Raw genomic sequence first — 22,002 nt, 5'->3', positions numbered from 1 at the left:
TTCAATTTCACTTTCCTGGGCCAAGAAAGAGCAAACCACTGAAAGACTTCATGTTTTTCTTCTTTTAATGAGCCCAAGGACAAGAATGTGAAAGATTTACTTATAAATGGAAAAGCAGGTGAAAAACGCAGGCACAGTGTGTCCATGGTCAGATGCCCATCCTGGCTTCTCAAACTGAGAACTGCTGCACCCTAAGAGTTCCTGAAGGTATTACCTGGATCCAAAATTGCCCTTCTTCTCTTCTCCATTTGTGTATGTGAAAGCATGGAAAGAAATAAATTTAGAGAAAAATTTTCAATCCTGTTGTGTAAACACACTACATAAATGCTCTGTTATTCTTCATTAAAATCCGCTATCCCTGGAATTTTGGTTCTCACATACATATTAACACAAAAAGACAAATATAGAATCCAAAACAGGAATCAGTAAAAAAAAAAAAAGATTTAGAATGTTGGAATTAATCAATGGCATCCTGCAGATAGAACTCCAGGAATCAAATGTCCTGGAAGTGACTTTTTTGTCGTTGTTAGGACTAGTCAAATGGACCAATGGGAATAGAAAAGGAATGGGAAGTTACTTAAAATTTACATTAGTTATCCATTTCTGCATAATTCTTTTGTGAAGGCTTGCAAGATGTGAAGAGCATTTTTCCTGAAAGTCGAGGTATTCAAAGATTGAGCTTGCATATATTTATGACACAACTTTGTTTCCCCTTAAAAAAAAAAAATTAAAATGTAAATGTATAAAACAGTTACGTTGGGCAGTCTGTACCCTACAGGATGCTGGGCATAAAGGGGTTAACAGGTAATGATCCTGCGCTTCCATCGCCAGGCAGAAGACTTCTTTCTGTCATTAAATGTTAAGTATCAAGCTGCCATATTTCTGCCCAATGGAGTACTCTGTTTTCAGGAAGTTACTCTTCCAGCCAAATGGAGAGCAACCGGACACCCTCCCATCCTCATCCTGGGGCAAGACACAGATGGAGGGGGAGGCTGGCCAGAAAGAGAGGAAGGAGTCTTTGCAGGGGGTACAGAATGAGTGGCAGACATTTCTGCAGAGCTTTTTGGAGGGAGCCAGACTCTTACAATTAAAATCAGGAAAGACAGGCTGGGTGACAAGGCAAGACTTTTTCTCAAAACAACAAAAAAGTTAGGAAAGCTGTGATTTGAAGCTTGAAGACTGAGCAAGTATATTCTCTAAGACAGTGGTCCCCAACCTTTTTGGCACCAGTGACCAGTTTTACGGAAGGCTGTTTTTCCACATGGTGGGTTGTGGGGTCAGAAGGTATGAAACTGTTCCACCTCAGATCATCAGGCATTAGGTTCTCATAAGGAGCTCACAACCTAGATCCTTCACATGCGCAGTTCCCAATAGGGTTCATGCTCCCATGAGAATCTAATGGGGCCACTGATCTGACAGAAGGCAGAGTTCAGGCGGTAATGCTTGCTTGCCCGCCGCTCACCTCCTGCTGTGCAGTCTGGGTCCTAACAGGCCATGGACTGGTACCGGTCTGTGGCCCCGAGACTGAGGACCCCTGCTCAAAGACAAAGAATAAAAACCCATATAGAGGAAAAGAATGCCCCCACACAAACCAGAACAGACCAGAAGGGGCCAGAGGAACCTGGACAAAGCATGTGGCTGTGTACATGCACACACAAACACACAAGACATTTTCACTGAATGAAAACAGTCTACTCTCTTAGTCATGCTTGACCAAATCGTCTCTTGCAGGAATAGTTCACATTTTTTTTAAAGCACTTGAAGAACTGAGATATTGCAAGCACAGAGGAGAATTCAGTGATCATCAAACCTTGTGAGCAGTCGAGTTTTCTGTTCCATCTTCATTCATATCAGCTTGCCATAAGTACAGGAGTAAAGATGTTGTGAAAAGTTATTCTTCTATTAACTCTGGCAATCATTGTATTAACTACTCATTTAAGGCACAGTGCAATACTGACTCAACATAAGCTTATCTTCAAATGATAAGGCTGCCTTGTGCTGTTACTAAGTGATACCTCATCAACACTTGCTATCAAGAATTGCTCATAACATAGGCCAGGCGTGGTGGCTCACGCCTATAATCCCAGCACTTTGGGAGGCTGAGGCGTGCGGATCACCTGAGGTCAGGAGTTCGAGACCAGCCTGGCCAACATAGTGAAACCCCGTCTCTACTAAAAAATACAAAAAAATTAGCTGGGCGTGGTGGCGGGCGCCTGTAATCCCAGCTACTCTGGAACCTGAGGCAGGAGAATCGCTTGAACCTGGGAGGTGGAGGTTGCAGTGAGCTGAGATTGTGCCATTGCACTCCAGCCTGGGCGACAAGAGCAAGACTCCATCTTAAAAAAAAAAAAAAAAAAAGAATTGCTCATAACAGAATTTGGTTAAATGTAACGTTTAATCATCATGAACTAAAAAACAAAGCAACGAAATTACTAATCCCCTATAAAGTATACTTATGGAAAATATGAATTATTTTTATTAGTTTTAAATAAATAAAACAATATTATTAATAATACCAAATGTTTATTGAGCCCCTATTATGTACTAAGCACTGTGCTAAGTAACTGATAGATGTTACCAATGTTAATCTTTACTAGGGCTCTTTGAGATGAGTTCTATTATTATCTCATTTTCCAGTTAGGAAACTGAGTCTAAGAGAGGTTAAATAACTTGCCCACTTAGAGACAGAGTTCAGATTTGAACCCAAGCAGTCTGAGAATTGAATCAGAACTCTTAAACATAGAACCAAATAAGAATTTTGTTCTTTATTCTGTTAAATACAAAACATCAATATCCATCATATTAAATTCATGTTATTAATCTGAATTTTATTAGTTTTTTCATTTTGTTTTTATCGAATTTATAGATTTTTCTTGGTTTTATCATTGTATTAGATCTACCCGTATAAGGACTCCATATCTTGTTTTAGTTTTGATCATATTTAAGTAATATAATAAAAAAGAATTTAGGTCAACATTGGATATCTATGAGAAATATTTCCTTTAAAAGGGGTCTATACTTTACTTGTTTTACAAATGCCAATGTAAAATAAGAGAACTTCCCCTTACTTAAAACAAATTTATCTTCTGTCCAAGATAACTTTCTGAGTACTAACGAATATTTTAATGGCCGGGCGCGGTGGCTCAAGCCTGTAATCCCAGCACTTTGGGAGGCCGAGACGGGCGGATCACGAGGTCAGGAGATCGAGACCATCCTGGCTAACACGGTGAAACCCCGTCTCTACTAAAAAAATACAAAAAACTAGCCGGGCGAGGTGGTGGGCGCCTGTAGTCCCAGCTACTCGGGAGGCTGAGGCAGGAGAATGGCGGGAACCCGGGAGGCGGAGCTTGCAGTGAGCTGAGATCCGGCCACAGCACTCCAGCCTGGGCGACAGAGCGAGACTCCGTCTCAAAAAAAAAAAAAAAAGAATATTTTACCCAGGCTGGGCGTGGTGGCTCATGCCTGTAATCCCAGCACTTTGGGAGGCCGAGGCGGGCGGATTACAAGGTCAGGAGATCGAGACCATCCTGGCGAGCACGGTGAAACCCTGTCTCTACTAAAAATACAAAAAAATTAGCCAGGCGTGCTGGCGGGCGCCTGTAGTCCCAGCTTCTAGGGAGGCTGAGGCAGGAGAATGGCATGAACCCGGGAGGCAGAGCTTGCAGTGAGCGGAGATCGTGCCACTGTACTCCAGCCTGGGCGACAGAGCGAGACTCTGTCTCAAAAAAAAAAAAAAAAAATTAGCAGGGCATGGTGGTGTGCACCTGTAGTCCCAGCTACTCGAGGGATTGAGGCAAGAGAATCACTTGAACTTGGGAGGTGGAGGTTGCAGTGAGCCGAGATCACACCACTGCACTCCAGCCTGGGCAACAGAGCGAGACTCTGTATCAAAAAAAAAAAAAAAAGAATATTTTATCTATAGCCGATAATTTATCTGATTTCTCATTTTCATTTTCAAAGAGTCTTTTCTCCTGAGAGTTTAAGGAGCTGTGTGGAATATTTTCAATAAATTAATATGTTTCATTATCATACCAATATCCTAAGAGTTGAAAAGAGTTACTAAAATCACATAACAATAGCATGGCTCTCCATAGTATTTTTCCTCTCAATATTGAAAAATGCTTTCAGAGACATTATCTCAATTATCTTCTTACATCCTGAGGAAGTAGGTAGCGGAAAATCTCTGTCACAGCCTCACAGAGAATCTAAAGTACAAAGAGGTTAAATAAAACTCACAAGAGAATTCATGTCAAGCAGTGAATTTTATATAGTCCATTACCTTTGGGTTCTAAATTAGATTTCACAACCCCGAGGGAACTTGCATATTGATTCCGTGAAACCATTAGATGAAGAGGTCTCTATCCCATGCATACCTGCTGTTCCCATGGTTAGACGGGGAGAGAGTTCGGGGAGATGGGTGATGGGGTGCAGTCAGGGTCTGGTTTGACTCTTAGGTTTGAAACTTACTAGTCTGAGACCTTGGGAAAATTACTTACCTTTTGTGGGCCTCAGTTTCCTCATCTATAAAACGGGATGAGGAAACCTACCTCATGGAATCATTTTGATAATTAAGTAAGATATTACATGTAAAGGGCTTGGCACTGACCTCACATAGAGTATATGCTGAAGTAATGGGAGTAATTACTGTATTACAGTCAGTAGTGGCAATTGTGCTTTTTTTTTTTTTTTTTTGAAACAGAGTCTTGCTGTGTCACCCAGGCTGAAGTGCAGTGGCATGATCTTGGCTACTGCAACCTCTGCCACCTCCTGCCTCCGCCTCCAGAGTAGCTGGGACTACAGCCAACAGGCCTAGCTAATTTTTGTATTTTTAGTAAAGACGGGGTTTCACCATGTTGGCCAGGCTGGTCTCAAACTCCTGACCTCAGGTGATCCACCTGCCTCGGCTTCCCAAAGTACTGGGATTACAGGCATGAGCCACTGTACCAAGGCACTAACTCCTACTAAGATGAAGAGTAGAAGAACTGATATGGCCAAAAAAGGAAACTAGGGGAAAAAAATTCCACTTACTATAACATCAAAAAGAATAAAATACTTAGGAATAAACTTAACTAAGAAGGTGGAAGACTTGTACACTGAAAACTACAAAACATTAATGAGAGAAATTATAGTAGGCACAAATAAATGGAAAGACAACCCATGTCCATGGATTGAAAGAGTTACCATTTTCAAAATGTCCATAACTACCCACAATGATCTATAAATTTAATGTAATCCCTATCAAAATTCCAATGCATTTTCTACAAAAATAGAAAAAAAATGTAAAATTCATGTGGAAATACAAAAGACCCTGAATACCCCAATCAATCTTGAAAAAGACCTCCAGCTGTGTTAGCTGGAGACGTCGCACTTCCTAATTTCAAAATGCATTACAAAGTTCTGATAATTAAAACAGTATGGTATTGGCATAAACACAGACATGTTGACCAAAAGACCAGAAATAAACCCATCCATATGCAGTCAACTGATATTCAATGAGGGTGCCAAGAATCCACAACAGAGAAAGAATAGTCTCTATAACAAATGGTGTTTTGTAAAACTGGATATCCACATGCAAATTGTATCCTTATCTTACACCATACACAAAAATCAACTCAAATGGATTAAAAACTTAAATGTAAAACCCAAAACTGTAAAACTCCCAGAAGAAAGAGAGAGGAAAAGTTTTATGACATGGTCTTAGCAATGATTTCATGGATATGGCAACAAACACAAACATAGACAAGTGGGAAAACATCCAACTAGAAAGCTTCTGCACAGCAAAGAAAATAATCAACAGAGTGAAGAGACAACCTGTTGAATGGGAGAAAATGTTTGCAAACCATATATCTGATAAAGGATTAATATCCAAAACATATAAGAGACTTCTACAACTCTACAGAAAAAAGAAAACCCTAATAACGCAATTTAAAAATAGGCAAAGGACTTGAATAGACATTTCTCCAAGGAAGACAAGCAAATGGCTAACAGGCATATGGAAAGATGTTCAATGCCACTAATCATCAGGGAAATGCAAATCAAAACCACAATAAGATAGCACTTCACACCTGTTAGAATGACTATTATTTTTTTAAAAAGATAATAAGTGTTGGAGAGGATGTGAAGAAATTGGAAGTTTTGTGTGCTGTTGGCAGGAATACAAAATGGTGCAGCCACTATGGAACACAGTATGGAGGTGTATTAATCCATTTTCACACTTCTGATAAAGACATACCCGAGGCTGGGAAGAAAAAGAGGTTTCATTGGACTTACAGTTCCACATGGCTGGGGGGAAGCTCAGAATCACGGTGGGAGATGAAAGGCACTTCTTACATGGCGGTGGCAAGGGAAAATGAGGAAGATGCTAAAGTAGAAACGCCTGATAAACCCATCAGATCTTACGAGACGTATTCACTACCATGAGAACAGTATGGGGAAAGCCACCCCCATTATTCAAATTATCTCCCACTGGGTCCCTCCCACAACACGTGGGAATGATGGGAGTACAATTCAAGATGAGACTTGGGTGGGGACACAGAGCCAAACCATATCAGGAGGTTTGCAAAAAATTAAAACTAGAACTACTATATAATCTAGCAATTTGGTCTTTATCCAAAAAAATTAAAATCCGAATCTCAAATATTGGCATTCCCATGTTCACTGCAGCACCATTCCCAATAGCCAAGATGTGGAAACAACCTAAATGTACAGCAAATGAATGGCTAAAGAAAATGTGTGGTGTGTACATAAGTGGAATACTATTCTGCCTTAGAAAAGAAGGAAATCCTGCAATGTGAGACAACATGGATGAGCCTTGGAAACATGATGCCAAGTGAAATAAGCCAGACATAGAAAGACAAATGCTGCATGATTCTACTTAAAGGAGGTATCTAAAATAGTCAAATTCATAGAAACAAAAAGCAGAACGGTGGTTGCTAGGGTCTGGAGGGAGGGAGGGGAAATAGGAAATTGTTATTCAATTAATATAGTTTCAGTTATACTAGATAAATAAGTTCTAGAGGTCTGCTGTACAACACAGTGCCTGTAGTTAATGCTCTACTGTGCACTTAAAAAATTAAAAGGGCCGGGCACGGTGGCTCACGCCTGTAATCCCAGCACTTTGGGAGGCTGAGGCGGGTGGATCACTTGAGGTCAGGAGTTCGAGACCAGCCTGGCCAACATGGTGAAACCTCATCTCTACTAAAAATGCAAATATCAGCTGGGCATGGTGGCACATGCCTGTAATCCCAGCTGCTCCAGAGGTTGAGGCAGGAGAATCGCTTGAACCCAGGAGGCGGAGGTTGCAGTGAGCCTAGATTGCACCATTGCACTCTAGTCTGGGTGACAGAGCGAGACTTTGTCTCAAAAAAAAAAAAATTAATGGGATAGAGCTTATGTTAAGTGTTCTTGCCATAGTTTTTTTTTTAGTAAAAAAAAAAAAAAAAAAAAAAAGAGGGGATACAGCAGCTTTGAATAGAGATTATAGATAATTATGGATTCTTGTTTAGCATCTTTCAGATTTAACTCATTATGGTCTAACCAGTGGGATTTAGTCTCATATAAAAAGAAGTTCACAGGTAGAGCAGTTTCAGGGCTAATTCAGTAACTCAAAACGGTGCTTCCATTTCTTCAGGGATCCAAGTTGTTTACATTTCTTCAGTCTACCAGACTCTATAGACTTATTCTGCCTCGGGCTGGTTCCTTTCATCATCACAAGATGGTTGCCACATCCTGAGATTAAAAACAGCCATGGTTAATTCCAGAGGAGAACAAGGATCTGTGTCTTTCTTTTCCCTCTATTTTCAAAGGAAGTGAAAAAATCTTTCCAGAAGCCTCCAGTTTTCCCCCCAATGTCTCATTGGCCAGAACAGGTCACATATTCCCTCCGAAGCCAGTCACTGGGACCACCATAATTGCCTGGGGTCATCAAGATTCTGCTTCTGTAACTGCCCAAGGGGTTCACCTTGCCCGCTGCCTAGACAGAGCCGATTCGTCAAGACAGGGGAAGTGCAATAGAGAAAGAGTAATACACGCAGAGCCGGCTGTGTGGGAGACGGGAGTTTTATTATTACTCAAATCAGTCTCCCCGATCATTCGGGGAGCAGAGTTTTTAAGAATAACTTGGTGGGTGGCGGAAGCCAGTGAGCCAGGACAGCTGATTGGTCAGAGATGAAATCACGGGGAGTCGAATGTATCTTCTTGTGCTGAGTCAGCTCCTAACTGACAGCCACAAGATCAGATGACCCAGATTATTGATCTGGGTGGTGCCAACTGATTCATCAAGGGCAGGGTCTGCAAAATATCTCAAGCACTGATTTCTAGGAGCAGTTTAGGGAGGGTCAGAATCTTGTAGCCTCCAGCTGCATGACTCCTAAATCATAATTTCTAATCTTGTGGCTAATGTTAGTCCTACAAAGGCAGTCTAGTCCCCAGGAAAGAAGGAGGTCTGCTTGGCAAAGAGCTATTAGTGTCTTTGTTTAAACTATAAGTTAAGTTTCTCCCAAAGTTAGTTCAGCTTACGCCCAGGAATGAACACAGACAGCCTGGAGGTGAGAAGCAAGAAGGAGTCGATGAAGTTAGATCTCTTTCACTGTCTCAGTCATAATTTTGCAAAGGCGGTTTCACTTCTAGGACAGAAAATGGGAAGCACAGATAGGATAGAAACCTGGACAAGAGCAAGATTCTGTTGGAAGGAAGAGGTCAGATGGCTGTTGGGTCCTCGACAAACAGTGTCTGCATTCATTGGCTGCTTCCTGTTTTGAGACATAAAAGTGCTGTCTTGAAAGTGGTCTCATGTGCATCACACATTGTATGAAATGAGCACACATGCATGTTGTGAGGATGGACATGAGCACATCCTAAGTCCGCTCTGTGCCTCTGAGTTTTGGGAGCAAAATTTCTGAGTGAGGGCTCTCCCTCTTACCTGTGCAGTTATCACAACCTCAAAGCATCCAAGACTGTGATCGGAATAAGAGTGCAGGTGTTACAGGAAAGGGGTCCTGATCCAGACCCCAAGAGAGGGTTCCTGGATCTTGTGCAAGAAAGAATTCAGGGTAAGTCCATAGAATAAAGTGAAAGCAAGTGTATTTTAAAAAGTAAAGGAATAAAAGAATGGCTACTCCATACAGCAGCCCTGAGGGCTGCTGGTTGCCCATTTTTATGGTTATTTCTTGATGATATGCTAAACAAGGGGTGAATTTCATGTCTCCCCTTTTTAGACGTGTAGGGTAACTTCCTGATGTTGCCATGGCAATTGTAAACTGTCATGGTGCAGGTGGGAGTGTAGCGGTGAGGACGACCAGAGGTCACTCTCGTGGCCATCTTGGTTTTGGTGAGATAGGGCCGGCTTCTTTACTGCAAGCTGTTTTATCAGCAAGGTCTTTGTGACTTGTATCTTGTGCTGACCTGTTATCTCATCTTGTGACTTAGAATGCCTTAACAGTCTGGAAATGCAGGCCAGTACATTTTACCCAGCTCCTATTCAAGATGGAGTTGCTCTAGTTCACACACCTCTGACACAGGGAGAAATTCTCCCTCTCAGCCGTCTCTTTCCTAGTGGCCTCTCTCGGCATCACATGCCTGAGTATTAGTCACTCCTCTCTTCCTGGTAGGGAAGAGAATTCGTCCGGGTTAGAAAAACACCAGCTGAGAGTTTGTAGACATTTCTCTTTGAACATGGGGAACAACAGAGACTGCTGATAGACTGTTGGGCGTCATTTTAGAATTTGCCTTTATTTCCTCAAAGATTAAAGAAAGAAAAGGCCACTTTCCCACTATTCGATTTAACTCACTCAGATTACACTGTGACAATGTCACTCACTGATTTAAGCCTGAATGTGAGAGATTTAAAAGCAATGGCTTGAAAGGAGTTGTTTTGCATCTTGAAAGAAACCACGACTTCAGAATGATTTTGATTTTCCATTCCTACAATGGAAGAAACGAAGCTAAATGCTTTTAATCCTAAAAATGCCCTTTCCGAATTTCTGGGATCACGGTTGCAAGGCAGAAGTGGAGAACTACCCATTGGATGCCTCTCCAGGAACCACATCTGTCTCCTCAGACTTTGATCTTCTCGGACATTGCTGGAGAGGCAGGGACAGAAAGCTCAGGTGCTACGGAAAGATAGTGTGATGGCCCAGACCACACGGTTTTCCTTTGAAACCAGACTCCTTTCCAGGTGTGTCCTTTGAGGTGAGACATAACATCAGCTGACTAACGAGACGTTGGCCAGTAATCACATCTGATGACAGTAAATGTCAGTCTCCGAACACAATTTCTATTTTATTTCATTAATACCATCCTCACTGGTCTGCTTGAAAGGGTTAAACTAGCCAGGCATGGTGGCTCACACCTGTAATCCCTACACTTTGGGAGGCTGAGGTGGGCGGATCGCTTGAGGTCAGGAGTTCAAAACCAGCCTGGTCAACATGGTGAAACCCTGTCACTACAAAAAATACAAAAATTGGCTGGGCGTGGTGGCGAGTGCCTGAAGACCCAGGTACTTGCAGGTCTGAGGCAGGAGGATTGCTTGAACCCAGGAGGCAGAGGTTGGAGTGAGCTGAGATTATGCATCTGCACTCTAGCCTGGGCAAGACAGTGAGACTCTGTTTAAAAAAAAAAAAAAAAAAAAGGATTAAATTGGAAAATGTATGTCTCAGTGCTCTGTAAATTGCAAAGCTCTACATAAGTACAATTCCCTGTCTTTATAAATTTGCAATCTAGTGTGCCATGTCTGGGGACAATAACTCCTTCATCGCTCCAGGCACAGAGTTCTGGATTGAGGTCCTGGCTTCTGCTTCTCCAAGATTATCCAAATTTATTCTTCCTTGAAGGTTGACTTTGAGGACCAGCATCACTTGTGTACCCCATAGCTTCTAATGCAGCACGCAGGGAATAGACACTCCAGAAAGCAAGTGAATACGCACTGAAAAACAGGCCCCCCTCGAGACGCAGGCAGATCCCCAAGGGGCAACAGAGTCAAATACGCAGGGAAGGATCTGATTCCAGCCAGCAGAGGGCAGGAGCGAGAGGAAGCCGGGCATCTCAGAAACAAAGCAGGCTGTGCCAACCTGTGGCCCAGGGCCAGATCGCAAGCCCTGGTGCGGAGAGGACACTCGGAGAATCCAGCTAATTCTGCCAGCCTTTCCCTTGGACTTTAGCTGTAATGTGTGTGTGTTCCATGATCTCACACATCACTGCACTGAATTCCACTACAACTTCCACCCCCTCCCCGCACCAGGAGCTGGCAGTTAAGATATTTACCAAGATGATGCTGCCTCTCTAGTAAAACTCAGGAGGATTAAAATAATAATAAACAAACTGAGGGAGGGAGTCCAGAAACGTGGACTAGGAAGCATAACACAGAAGCAGCGTCAGCACTGGAAAATATTCAGTTGTTGGAAGAGTCGCCATGCATTCCCTCAGTGCTTGGCAGCCACTTTCTCACTGAGCCCCCTACTCTTTGTATGAGGTGGCTACTTGTGGAGTGCCGTGTCTAAGTCACCCTGCATGGGAGAGGCAGCACCAGGATTCTAACTCGGGATACTGGGGCCTTATCCACGGCACTCTGTTACCACGGACGTGCTCATTCACTCAACAAACCTTCACTGACTGCCCATCGGTTCTCATGCTGGATACACAGAAGGGAAGGACACGGTCCTCTCCTTCAAAGGCTCACCCCCCAAAGAAGCATGGACACTAATAAACAGTCATAGTTTGGTATGACATGGCCATGACAGAGAAGAGTGACCCAACGCAAACTGGCAGGGCCAGTGAACATTTCCAGGAGGAGGTGACAGGAGTCGTCCTGCTGATGACCTCAGTGGCATCATTCATTTTATCACTATGTACCAGAAAATCGTCATAATCTACAGTGACCACAGATGTGCATGGGACACACGCCACCTCTTTGCAATGCCCCCTTGCACAGCCATACTGGGAAGCTTGCCGTTGAACCAAGCTCTAAAGGATGACTAGAAGGAGCAGGCAATCAAAGAAGGGAATGGGGGCTAGGGCTGGTATCGGGTGGAGGGATTCCAGGCAAAGGGGATGGCACCAGCAAAGGGGGTAGGCCTGAGAAACGTCCCCACAGCTGGAGCATAGGTCTCAGGAAGAATGGTAACAAGAAAACTAAGAAGCAGATGGGGAGGCCAGGAGTTCAAGCAGCTTGGGCAACATAGTAGGACCTCATCTCCACGAAAAGAAATTAAAAATTAGCCGGCTATAGTGGTGCATGCCTGTAGTCCCAGGCATGCAGGAGGCTGAGGCAGGAGGATCACTTGAGCCCAGGAGTTCAAAGTTACAGTGAGTTATGATCTCACTGCTGCACTCCAGCCTCCAGGGTCTTCAGAGCAAGACCGTGTCAAAAAAGAAAAGCAAAGAAGGAAGGAAGGAAGGAAGGAAGGAAGGAAGGAAGGAAGGAAGGAAGGAAGGAAGGAAGGAAGGAAGGGAGTGAGGGAGGGAGGGAGGGAGGAAGGAAGGAAGAAGGGAGGGAGGGAAGGAGGGAAGGAAGGAGGGAGAGAGAAAAAGAAAGAAAAAGAAAGAAAGAAAGAAAGAAAGAGAAAGAAAGAAAGAAAGAGAAAGAAAGAAGAAAGAGAGAGAGGAAGGAAGGAGGGAAGGAAGGAAGGAAGGAAGGAAGGAAGGAAGGAAGGAAAAAGAAAAGAAAGAAAAAAGAAGCAAATGGGGCTAGGTCACCTAAAAGGCCTTTTCTACCATGCCAAGGAGCATAGCTGTTATATGGAATGCTAGGAGGGTGTTTGGGAGAATATTACACAGGGAAATGGCAATATCATAAATGTGATTTCAGAAGTATCATTACTCTACCAGCATGGAGAATGGATTAGAGTGCGGCAAGTCTGGGGATAGGAGAGCAGTGAGGAGCTTCTCGATGATCCCAGAGCAAAATGACAAGGGCCTGGGGAAAAGACAGTCCTTGTGGGGACAGAGGAAGGGGAAGCTTCTGGAGTCAGGCAAGAACAGATCAGATCTACTGACTAAACAATGGTAAGTGGGACAGGTTGGGGGTAAGGATGACTGAAGGCTCTGGCTGGGATCATTGGGCATATGGTGACACCGTGTCCCCTGGATAAGCCCCATGAGGGGTGGGACTGTGGTTGAGTCACAGCTGTATTATCAACGCTTGGTGTAGTGACTAGCAGGTAATGGGTGTCTGAGAAGTATTTATGGGGTGAACACTAGCATGGATGCCTGTGTGAGCAGGACAGGTGAGGACGATGTAACTTGTTGAGTAGGAAATGCCTGAGAGATGGTCACAGGAAGCTGTGCAGCAGGAAGTTGCACAGATGAGACCTGAATTCAAGAGGGAGACCTGAACTGAAGGCAGGGATCTGGGAAGCAGGAGCATTTGCATTCCCAGTGAGGACAGTGGAAGAAGACCTCATGGCCAGGTCCTGAAAAACACCAACGACTGAAGGGCCGGCAGAGGAACCTGCACCCTCAGAGAAGGTCTAAAATCATGGCAAGGAACAATGATGGTGTTGAGAGTTTCAAAAGAGAGGAGCCTCTGGGAGTCCAAGTAGTATAAGGACCGAAATTTACCTGTTGAATTTAGCAACCAGGACGTCAGAAGTCACATGGCCCTGACTGATAGGAATGAGTCATGAAGGCTGCGGGCAGGGGACCATGACGTCTGGTTGAAGCCATGCAAAGATGGGGCCTGAGAGCCAAACCAGGCTGTGACGTACTAGAGCTGGCCCTGATGGGCCCAGGAGCACTCATGGTTAAATTTTCAGGGAATTTGCAAGCTGGTTGTTAAACACAGCCATTATTAAAAATTAAATGGGTCAGGCGCAGTGGTTTACACCTGTAATCCCAACACTTTGGGAGGCCAAGGCTGGTGGATCACTTGAGGTCAAGAGTTTGAGGTCAGCATGGCCGATATGGTGAAACCCTGTCTCTAGTAGAAATACAAAAATTAGCTGGGCGTGGTGGTGGGCACCTGTAGTCCCAGCTACTCAAGAGGCTGAGGTGTGAGCTTTGTTTGAGCCCAGGTGGTTGACGCTGAAGTGAGCCATGATCATGCCACTGCACTCTAGCCTGGGCAACAGAGGGAGACCCTGTCTCAAAATAAATAAATAAATACCTAAGAAAAATAAATAAAAATTAAATGATATAAACTTACAAATCGAATAGATTATACTAAAAACAAAAGTAATAAACACTTAAATCTCATCACTTCCTAATGATTTACACTTTACTATTACCTATGCCATCAAGGTTTTTTGGTTTTTTTTTTGATAGAGTCTTGATCTGTTGCCACGCTGGGGTACAGTGGCGTGAACTTGGCTCACTGCAACCTCCACTTCCCAGGTTCAAGCAATTCTCCTGCTTCAGCCTCCTGAGTAGCTGGGACTGCAGGTGCGCACCACAGCACAGAACCACGCTGGCTAATTTTTTGTATTTTTTTTAGTAGAGATAGGGTTTCACCGTGTTGGTCAGGATGGTCTCGATCTCTTGACCTCGTGGTCTGCCTTCCTGGGCCTCCCAAAATGCTGGGATTACAGGCGTGAGCCACCACGCCCAAGCCATCAAGGTTATTTAGATGTGTGTGTCTGAGTGGAGGAAGCATTATATAACCCTGTTCTGCTCTACATCTCTTTCCACCTCCACATTCAGTGACATCTTCCTGACAGCTGGACATTGGCCATGGGGGCAGTATTAACACCACAGAAATCGGCAAATGTACATTTCAGGGCTCTTGTTCCAGAGAGCCTGTTGTGCACATTTACCAGCACCAGGCCAGAGGTGTCACCATCCACATTTCTCCCCCAGAGAGTGTCCAAAGGTTCAAATCACAAAGTAGGGAACTCAAGTCTGAACCAGAGTGGCCTCTGTCTCAGTCTGGTGAGGCTGGTATAGCAGAGCCGGGGTGACAGCCAGGTGTTTAGGCAAGGACAGTTCTTAGCCTCAGGAGATGCCAGTGTCACAGCTTCAGATAGCTCTCTGCCCAGGTGCAGAACCAGCCAGTGAGGGTACAGAGGATGTGGGGACTGGGAGGAAGTAGCTTCTGGTTGCCTGGCCTGACATTCAGGGCTGGATTTGAGGCCCAGAAGAAATCTAGGATCAGGGCAGACGCCAACTGGTGGCCTGTTCACCTACATTGGCCTGGGTGGGGGACAGGGAGCTGCACAGACTGACTCCCGTCCTACTCCCTCACGGGGAGGGGTCTTCAACGCCTTTGCAGGTGTTTCTCATTGCCCCAGGCCTGGCTGATGCAAGCAGGCAGGCAGCAGGGGAGCAGCCTGGGGAAGGCAGTGTCTGGCAACCCAGCCGGGGGAAATGAGATTTGTTTTACAACAAGAAGACTAATAAAAATAATTTTGAAAAAATCTGATGGATAACACGAATCACCCTCATATGAATCACTAGTTACACTTGGTAGTGTACCAAGGGGAAGGAGAGAGCTGTGGGAGTCGGGGTTCATTGTCTGCAGAGAATTTAAAAATAGGAAGACAAACACTGCAGTGGTCTGCTTTCTATTATCACCATGTGTGGCAATTGTCAACAATGGCAGACCCACCCCCACACCACTGGTTACACCCCAGATGTGCATTTTTGCCTGTGTTCTAGGTCGTCGGTTGTATTAGAACAGCTGACACATTCTTCTTTAGTTCCTTTTTGTGATGTTAGTTTCATAGAATCGCTTATTTTGGGGGAATTGGAGGCATGTCTTGTTTTTCCACTCCAACAACAACATGTATCAAGCGGTCTATGGTGTGCTGTCTGTCAGTTACACTTGGAGTTCAAGAGCATTCTTAAAGACACAGTTTGTGCTTTGGAAAAATTGGTAGAGAGCCTTGTTTTGTGTGTGTGGTGAAATAAGTCAGAAGTTGGTTATGAGTCACCACTTTCCTGCTATTCTAGCATTGTACCCTGCACAGCAGAAAGGGGTTGTAAGCATTAAAAGGGGGCTTTTGAAAAAGCACAGGATACGGAAGGGCGGCCTAGAAGCAAGTTCTGGTGCGCGTGAACCGTGTGACCTTAGAAGGCACATGCCGCTGAGCTGTTCTGAGCCTCGGTCTCTCCATTGGTAGAATGGGGCTAACAGTACATGATGGGCTGTTCCCAGGTTACTGCTAAGGGCCAGTGGAAGCAGGTGCAGGAAGGGATGACACACACGTGAGCTCTTAGGACAGCTTCAGTTCCTCAGGATCCGAGAAGGGGGAAGGAGAGCCCAGGGTCAGCATATGTGGGGAGGTTCAATATAGATTTAGGTCTGGAATTTCCATTTTCACTGCAGATACAGTGTGCTGAGAAAAGTTCGAGGGCATCAGAATGAAAATTGGAACCTGAGAAACTGAGTAAATGTCACAGCAAGGAAGGGAGCCAGGCTGGAGCTCACTGGAGTGGGGAGCACCGCAGGGAGCACGGCCAGAAGATGGGAGAGGTCCCAGGTAGGGCTGTGCCTCTCACAAGCTCAGGGCACCCCATGAGGGGCTGGGAGGGGCAGAGTAGGTCTAGAAGCCGCTCTGGGGGCCGTGCCCCCACCATCAACTGCCAATTGGCAGATTTGATTGAAGCCAGAAGCCTCTTCTCTTTTCACTGGGTTTGTTGCAGTTTTGAAGAGTGCAGTTTCTTCTACGAAGGAAGGAGGTAGAAAGCCTATGAATCCCATCACAGCTTCCAAAGCAGATGGCCTTGTGGCCTCTTTCTGGTTCATTGCTGTGGGGGGAGAGGGGGAATAATTTTTTCTTCAGTTTTCATAAATTCTTAGTTGGAGTGTACCCCGTAACAAAAGACAGGTTAACAGGAGAAAAACAAAAGTTTAGTATTGTGTCTTTAATATGTACATGGAAGATACCCAGGAAGTGATTAACTTCCAAAAAGATGTCTTTGAATTCCAGCTTACGTAGTATCTTCAACAAAGAACAGCTAATTTTTAGAGAAGTGACAAGGAAAAGGAAAAGGAAAAGGACTCTGAATACTGTCCCGGAGCCTGCTGTGGCTAGGGAGGATGCGGTGGGGGTGGGGGGAAGTATTTTTGAAAATATTCAAAAAATAAAAACAGAAAAGGATTTCAAGTCTCTAGGGGGCAGCAATTTGGGGAGAAGCAAATAACTGGCAGAGGAAGGCTGCTCGGTGAGGCTTGCCCATGTAGGTTCCTCCAGTACCATGTCCAGGCCGACAGGGTTTGAAGTTGTCTTCTGTGGTTAACCTTTGCTCTCCCTGGTGGAAGGGGGACAGGGCACCTTTTGCCTTTGTGCCCCGCTTTAGGCAAATAGAGGGAGGGCAGAGAGCTCTCCTGCATCTGCTTCTTAATTGCCTTCAGCTCACAATCCTTATGCATAATTTGGGGGTTGCATAGTCTTGTCTTCCAAGCTACACAGATTATACACCTCAAAGTAAAACACAAGCTTTTTCTTCATTACCTAGAAAGTGAGGGAAGTCATGCCCAGAGGGTGCTGATGTAGGCCTGGATATGAGGGTATAGGTGGCTACTGTCCCAGGTGGGCTCCACCTCTGCCCTCTGTGATGTGAAGTAGGGGCTGGGGCTCCTTGGGTACGAGGCAGGGAGAATGGGAGGCCAGCAGGGTTGAGGACGCTGCCCTGGGGTTCCAGGCCAGATCATCCCAGGATGAAAGGAGTTTTCCCCATGGATCTCCAGGTCTTCTCCATGGAATTTAGACAGCTGAAGGCAGAGACAGGTCCCTGCGGGGAAGTACCTGCTCCCTCTTCTAACAAGTGCAAAGCAAGCAGGGCAAGGCTCCGAAGGGAACAGCTGGAGCAGGCCCAACCTCAGGTGGCCGTGGGGTTCCGTGGTTGACCAGGAAGCTGGTCAGGCAGGGAGCCAGGAATCTGGTGACTCACATTCCCTATGTGGAGAGAAACCGGGGAGCCTCCCTCCCAGGTGGAACCCCTCCTCCTCCGTGAGTCACCCCGCTCCATACACCTGCCTGATTCCAGCAGCCCAACCCACCTGTGCTAACTAGCAGCTTACGTTTCTCATGTGCTCGTCTGTCTGTCCCATTGGCAATTCCTCAAAACACCAAGGGGAGGTAGCATGAAATGTTACCCTGGAAAACTTTGTGAGTTAGAAAACATGGCCAAGTGCTCCCAGCTGATGACTGGCAAGTCTAGAATCAGCCTCATGACGTTTCCAGTGTGTTACACAAACCATCCAGCCTTGCTGCTTCTCCAAATGCTGTATCTATGAAGTATGCCAGGCTCTCCGCAGAGAGGATTTCTACGGCAGTGGAAGAGAGCAAAGCAGGTGTCAAGGTTCATTCATCTCATTGGTCCCTTTCTGAAAACTGACACATTATATCCAGGTTGCTTTTTAAAGCTCTGTGTCCACATCATGCAAATGTATAATTGCTTTGCGTATGCATGTACAGGACTATTTCTGATCCAGATGCTGTACTAAGTTAAGCTAGTCTTAATGGTGTGATTCTGGAGCTAAAATAGTCTTCGTGGTATTTCCCATAGCTGTGCTCTGTCTAGTATATTTCCAAGTCATTACTCGGCTCATGGTCGTTGGTGTTTACATTGAAGCGGCCACAGATAGAGAATAACACAAGCTTCACATTGAATTGAGTACACTAAGGCCTTTTCCTTGGTAAAACTGAGGGGGAAATACAAATTGAAGAAGCAGGAACCAGCAAATAGACCTTCTCCAATCTACCCAAAGCTGGCTCTCTGCCCTCAACCATGTTCAAAAGCCTTTGCTATAAATGTACAGAGGAAGTTAACTTTAACCACACTGGGGCTTTAAAAAATGACTCTGGTTTCTGTATGTGACTTTCGTAAATCAGTTTAATGACGTCACACTTCCACCTCAAATGTATGCTAACAAGGTCCGAATTGCCCAGTAGAAGGCAGAAAGAAAAAAAATCCGGATGTTTTTGTCATATGGAACCTTCCTACACAGTCCGTTTTTCCCCTCGAGCTGACGATGAATCACTTCTCAACATTGGCGGGGCCATCACGAGGCCGGCTTGGGGCATGGAACTCGCCTGGAGGAGCGAGGCTAAGGCAAGCTCTGCGCAGGAATGTGGCTGCAGTGATGTGGCCTGACACTTCCTCAGGGAGGCCAAATGTGACTAAGGCTCTTTCTCAGTACTGTATGGAATGAGTAACCACATGTCAGAAGATGTACAGCTACTGCCTTGCAACACTGAGCTGGAAAATTTGCTGGTAGCACGTAACATCTCTTGCAAAGTATAATTATGGATACCTGTGCTCTGAGGGTTTGCACGGAAATAATTCAACCTTAAATAGTAACAAAGGCTGAGTGTAAACCTATGATGTATTATTTTGGTGCAAAAGGAATTGCGGTTTTTACCATTACTTTTAATGGCAAAGATTGCAATTGCTTTTGTGCCAATCTAATACACTATCCAAAAAGGAACAGGAAGAAAGCCGAGAGTTAACAAGCCTATTAAGGTTAGCAAGAGACTCCTCTTGATTCTACACTGGGCGTTACCCTCAGGGACACCTAGCCCTTCCACTCTGATCTGATCTCCCCCATGAAGAGTTAGATGGGAGATCTTTACGGGCAAGTATTTGTGCATGGATATTCCCACTCCCACCACATTGCAGAGGTGCATGGAGGCACACAGCTACAGCCGTGGAGGCTTCGGGTGTTCATTTCGAAATATATTTGTTCTATCATTTGAGTGTAGTTTAGTAATTTTCCAGAGAGAAAGGACCTGGCGTAGATGCAGCACTCTCACCCTCAAGAGCCAAAATGTTCACATCTGCTAATGTTCCATCCTGACCCTCTTGCTTAATATTTATTCACAGGGAAGCTTTGGAAACAAGTAGGGTATGAGTCAGGAAAGCCTATCCGTGCAGACTCCTCTGCAGCAAAAGTCTCCTAAAAGGCCGGGCGCGGTGGCTCAAGCCTGTAATCCCAGCACTTTGGGAGGCCGAGACGGGGGGATCCCGAGGTCAGGAGATCGAGACCATCCTGGCTAACATGATGAAACCCCGTCTCTACTAAAAATACAAAAAAAATCTAGCCGGGCAAGGTGGTGTGCGCCTGTAGTTCCAACTACTCGGGAGGCTGAGGCAGGAGAATGCCGTGAACCCGGGAAGCAGAGCTTGCAGTGAGTTGAGATCCGGCCGCTACACTCCAGCCTGGGTGACAGAGCTAGACTCCGTCTCATAAAAAATAAAATAAAATAAAAGCATCCTAAAGGTCTTGGGTCCATGAGCATTGTTGTCTGGGAGCATGTTTCCCCACTAAATTATCCTTTAAAAAAATCTTCTGGCCGGGCACGGTGGCTCACGCCTGTAATCCCAGTACTTTGGGAGACCGAGGTGGGCGGATCATGAGGTCAAGAGATCATCCTGGCCAACATGGTGAAACCCCGTCTCTATTAAAAATATAAAAATTAGCTGGGTATGGTGGTGGGCACCTGTAGTCCCAGCTACTCGGGAGGCTGAGGCAAGAGAATCGCTTGAACCCGGGAGGCAGAGGTTGCAGTGAACTGAGATCACTCCATCGCACTCCAGTCTGGAAGAGCAAGACGCCATTTCAAAATATATATATATATATATATATATTTTTTTAAACAGCTCATTGTCATCATCAAGACAATATTTACAGCACACACATATTTTCCAGAAGATTTTTAATAAATAGTTGGTGAACTCTCTTGTCACTAACTTGTCCCTGCTTAGCTTTGTCTGGGTGTGAGTATGATGTTTCATTTTAACTTGTTTTGAATCCAGACACCTGGACACACAGTGGACACCTACTGAGTCCTCCATCCACTCACAATGATTCCCAGCTCTCTGGTAACTCCAGTCCCCCATTCCAAGGGGATGAACTTGTCATTGGTCACCTGCCTCCTGTCTATAATAGTGTGGACCAGGATGGCGACCTTACCCAGGTTTAGCCACTCACTGGTGCTTCCCCTGGAATATGAAATGGAACAAAGAAATCTTTCCCATTGCTGGACTCACAATGTGTAGCTCGGCGCTCCCCAGACTACGTTCCGTGCTCCCCACCTTGCACTGACGCGTGTGGAAGTTGTCCTACAGCAACAAGAGACAGAGCCCCGAAGGCTTCTCAGACTTCAGTCCTGCCCTTCCACAAGCTCTGCGGGAGGCCTGGTCCTGCTTCTGCTGGATACTTCTCAGGTATTACATTTTCCTTGTGTGCTCAACTCTGGGTGATTGTATCCCATAGAACCAAAAGATTCCTAACTAGTATCTTGGAATCCCATCCTTCTGTGGGGCTCGGAATGCCAGCTGATTGGACAAGCCTTGCGGCTTCTCCCAGGCACTGACTCTGAGTTCTGCATGAGGGACTTCTGGACAGGTGGGTGTGAAATCTGGCCCTGTTGATTCTAAGGATGTGTAATCGCTGGAAACTGTACCCCCAATAAATCTGTGTTGCCTCAGCTGTAAAATGAGAGAAACTCGTTTGAAAATGTGAATATGATAAAATGCAAAACACTTGAACATTGGGGTCAGCCTTGGGATAAAGCCACGTTCGGGGTCTCAGTTTCCTCATTGGGTTGTTTTGAAAATTAGAAATATATAATTTACCTAAATATGTAATTTACCTAAATGCATTTACCTAAATGCACCCAGTGTGTGACAAGTAGTAAATGAAAGGTACTTTTATTGTTACTATTACTAATTACTCCTTCAATTGTTACTAGTGCTGCTTCTCCTCCTCCTCCAAAGAATGTGAAAGATCTTTGTCATCTATGGATCTACCTTCAATATGAAGCTGCCTCTGGCTGTCTCATCTTTTGTACTCAGCTGGAGGTATTTCGCTTGCTGGCACTTTAACTCCCTGGCTCTGAGCGGCTGAGCTAGCACAAGGGCTCTACAGAAGTAGAAATAGACTTTTTTCTCTCTCTCTTTGAATAAGAAGAGATGAAGCAAAGCCATGGTGGGGATGCTGTCAATGCTGGTGACAGTGAGGTGTGGATGCCTGTCCTCAGGCCACTTAACTGCTCCAAGTTTCTCATCTGTAGAACTAGGATGATGAGGGCACCTACTTCATGGAATCATTAGAAAGACTGGGGG

The 22,002-nt window shown here is 45.0% G+C and overlaps 1 protein-coding gene across 1 annotated transcript in view; it reads left to right on the top strand.

Moving 5' to 3' along the window:
* SNX9 (sorting nexin 9) overlaps window positions 1-22,002 on the top strand; it is a 225,852-nt gene that overhangs the window by 26,095 nt on the left and 177,755 nt on the right. The window contains exon 2 of the mRNA XM_025382607.1: window positions 20,950-21,102. Within this exon, the coding sequence (XP_025238392.1) occupies window positions 20,950-21,102 (153 nt within the window). The remainder of the gene's footprint in view (window positions 1-20,949; window positions 21,103-22,002) is intronic.

The sequence above is a fragment of the Theropithecus gelada genome, chromosome 4 (assembly GCF_003255815.1).
Source record: "Theropithecus gelada isolate Dixy chromosome 4, Tgel_1.0, whole genome shotgun sequence".
Taxonomy (NCBI): domain Eukaryota; kingdom Metazoa; phylum Chordata; class Mammalia; order Primates; family Cercopithecidae; genus Theropithecus; species Theropithecus gelada.
Note: the sequence above shows the minus strand (reverse complement) of the source record. Positions and strands in the feature narration are given on the sequence as shown.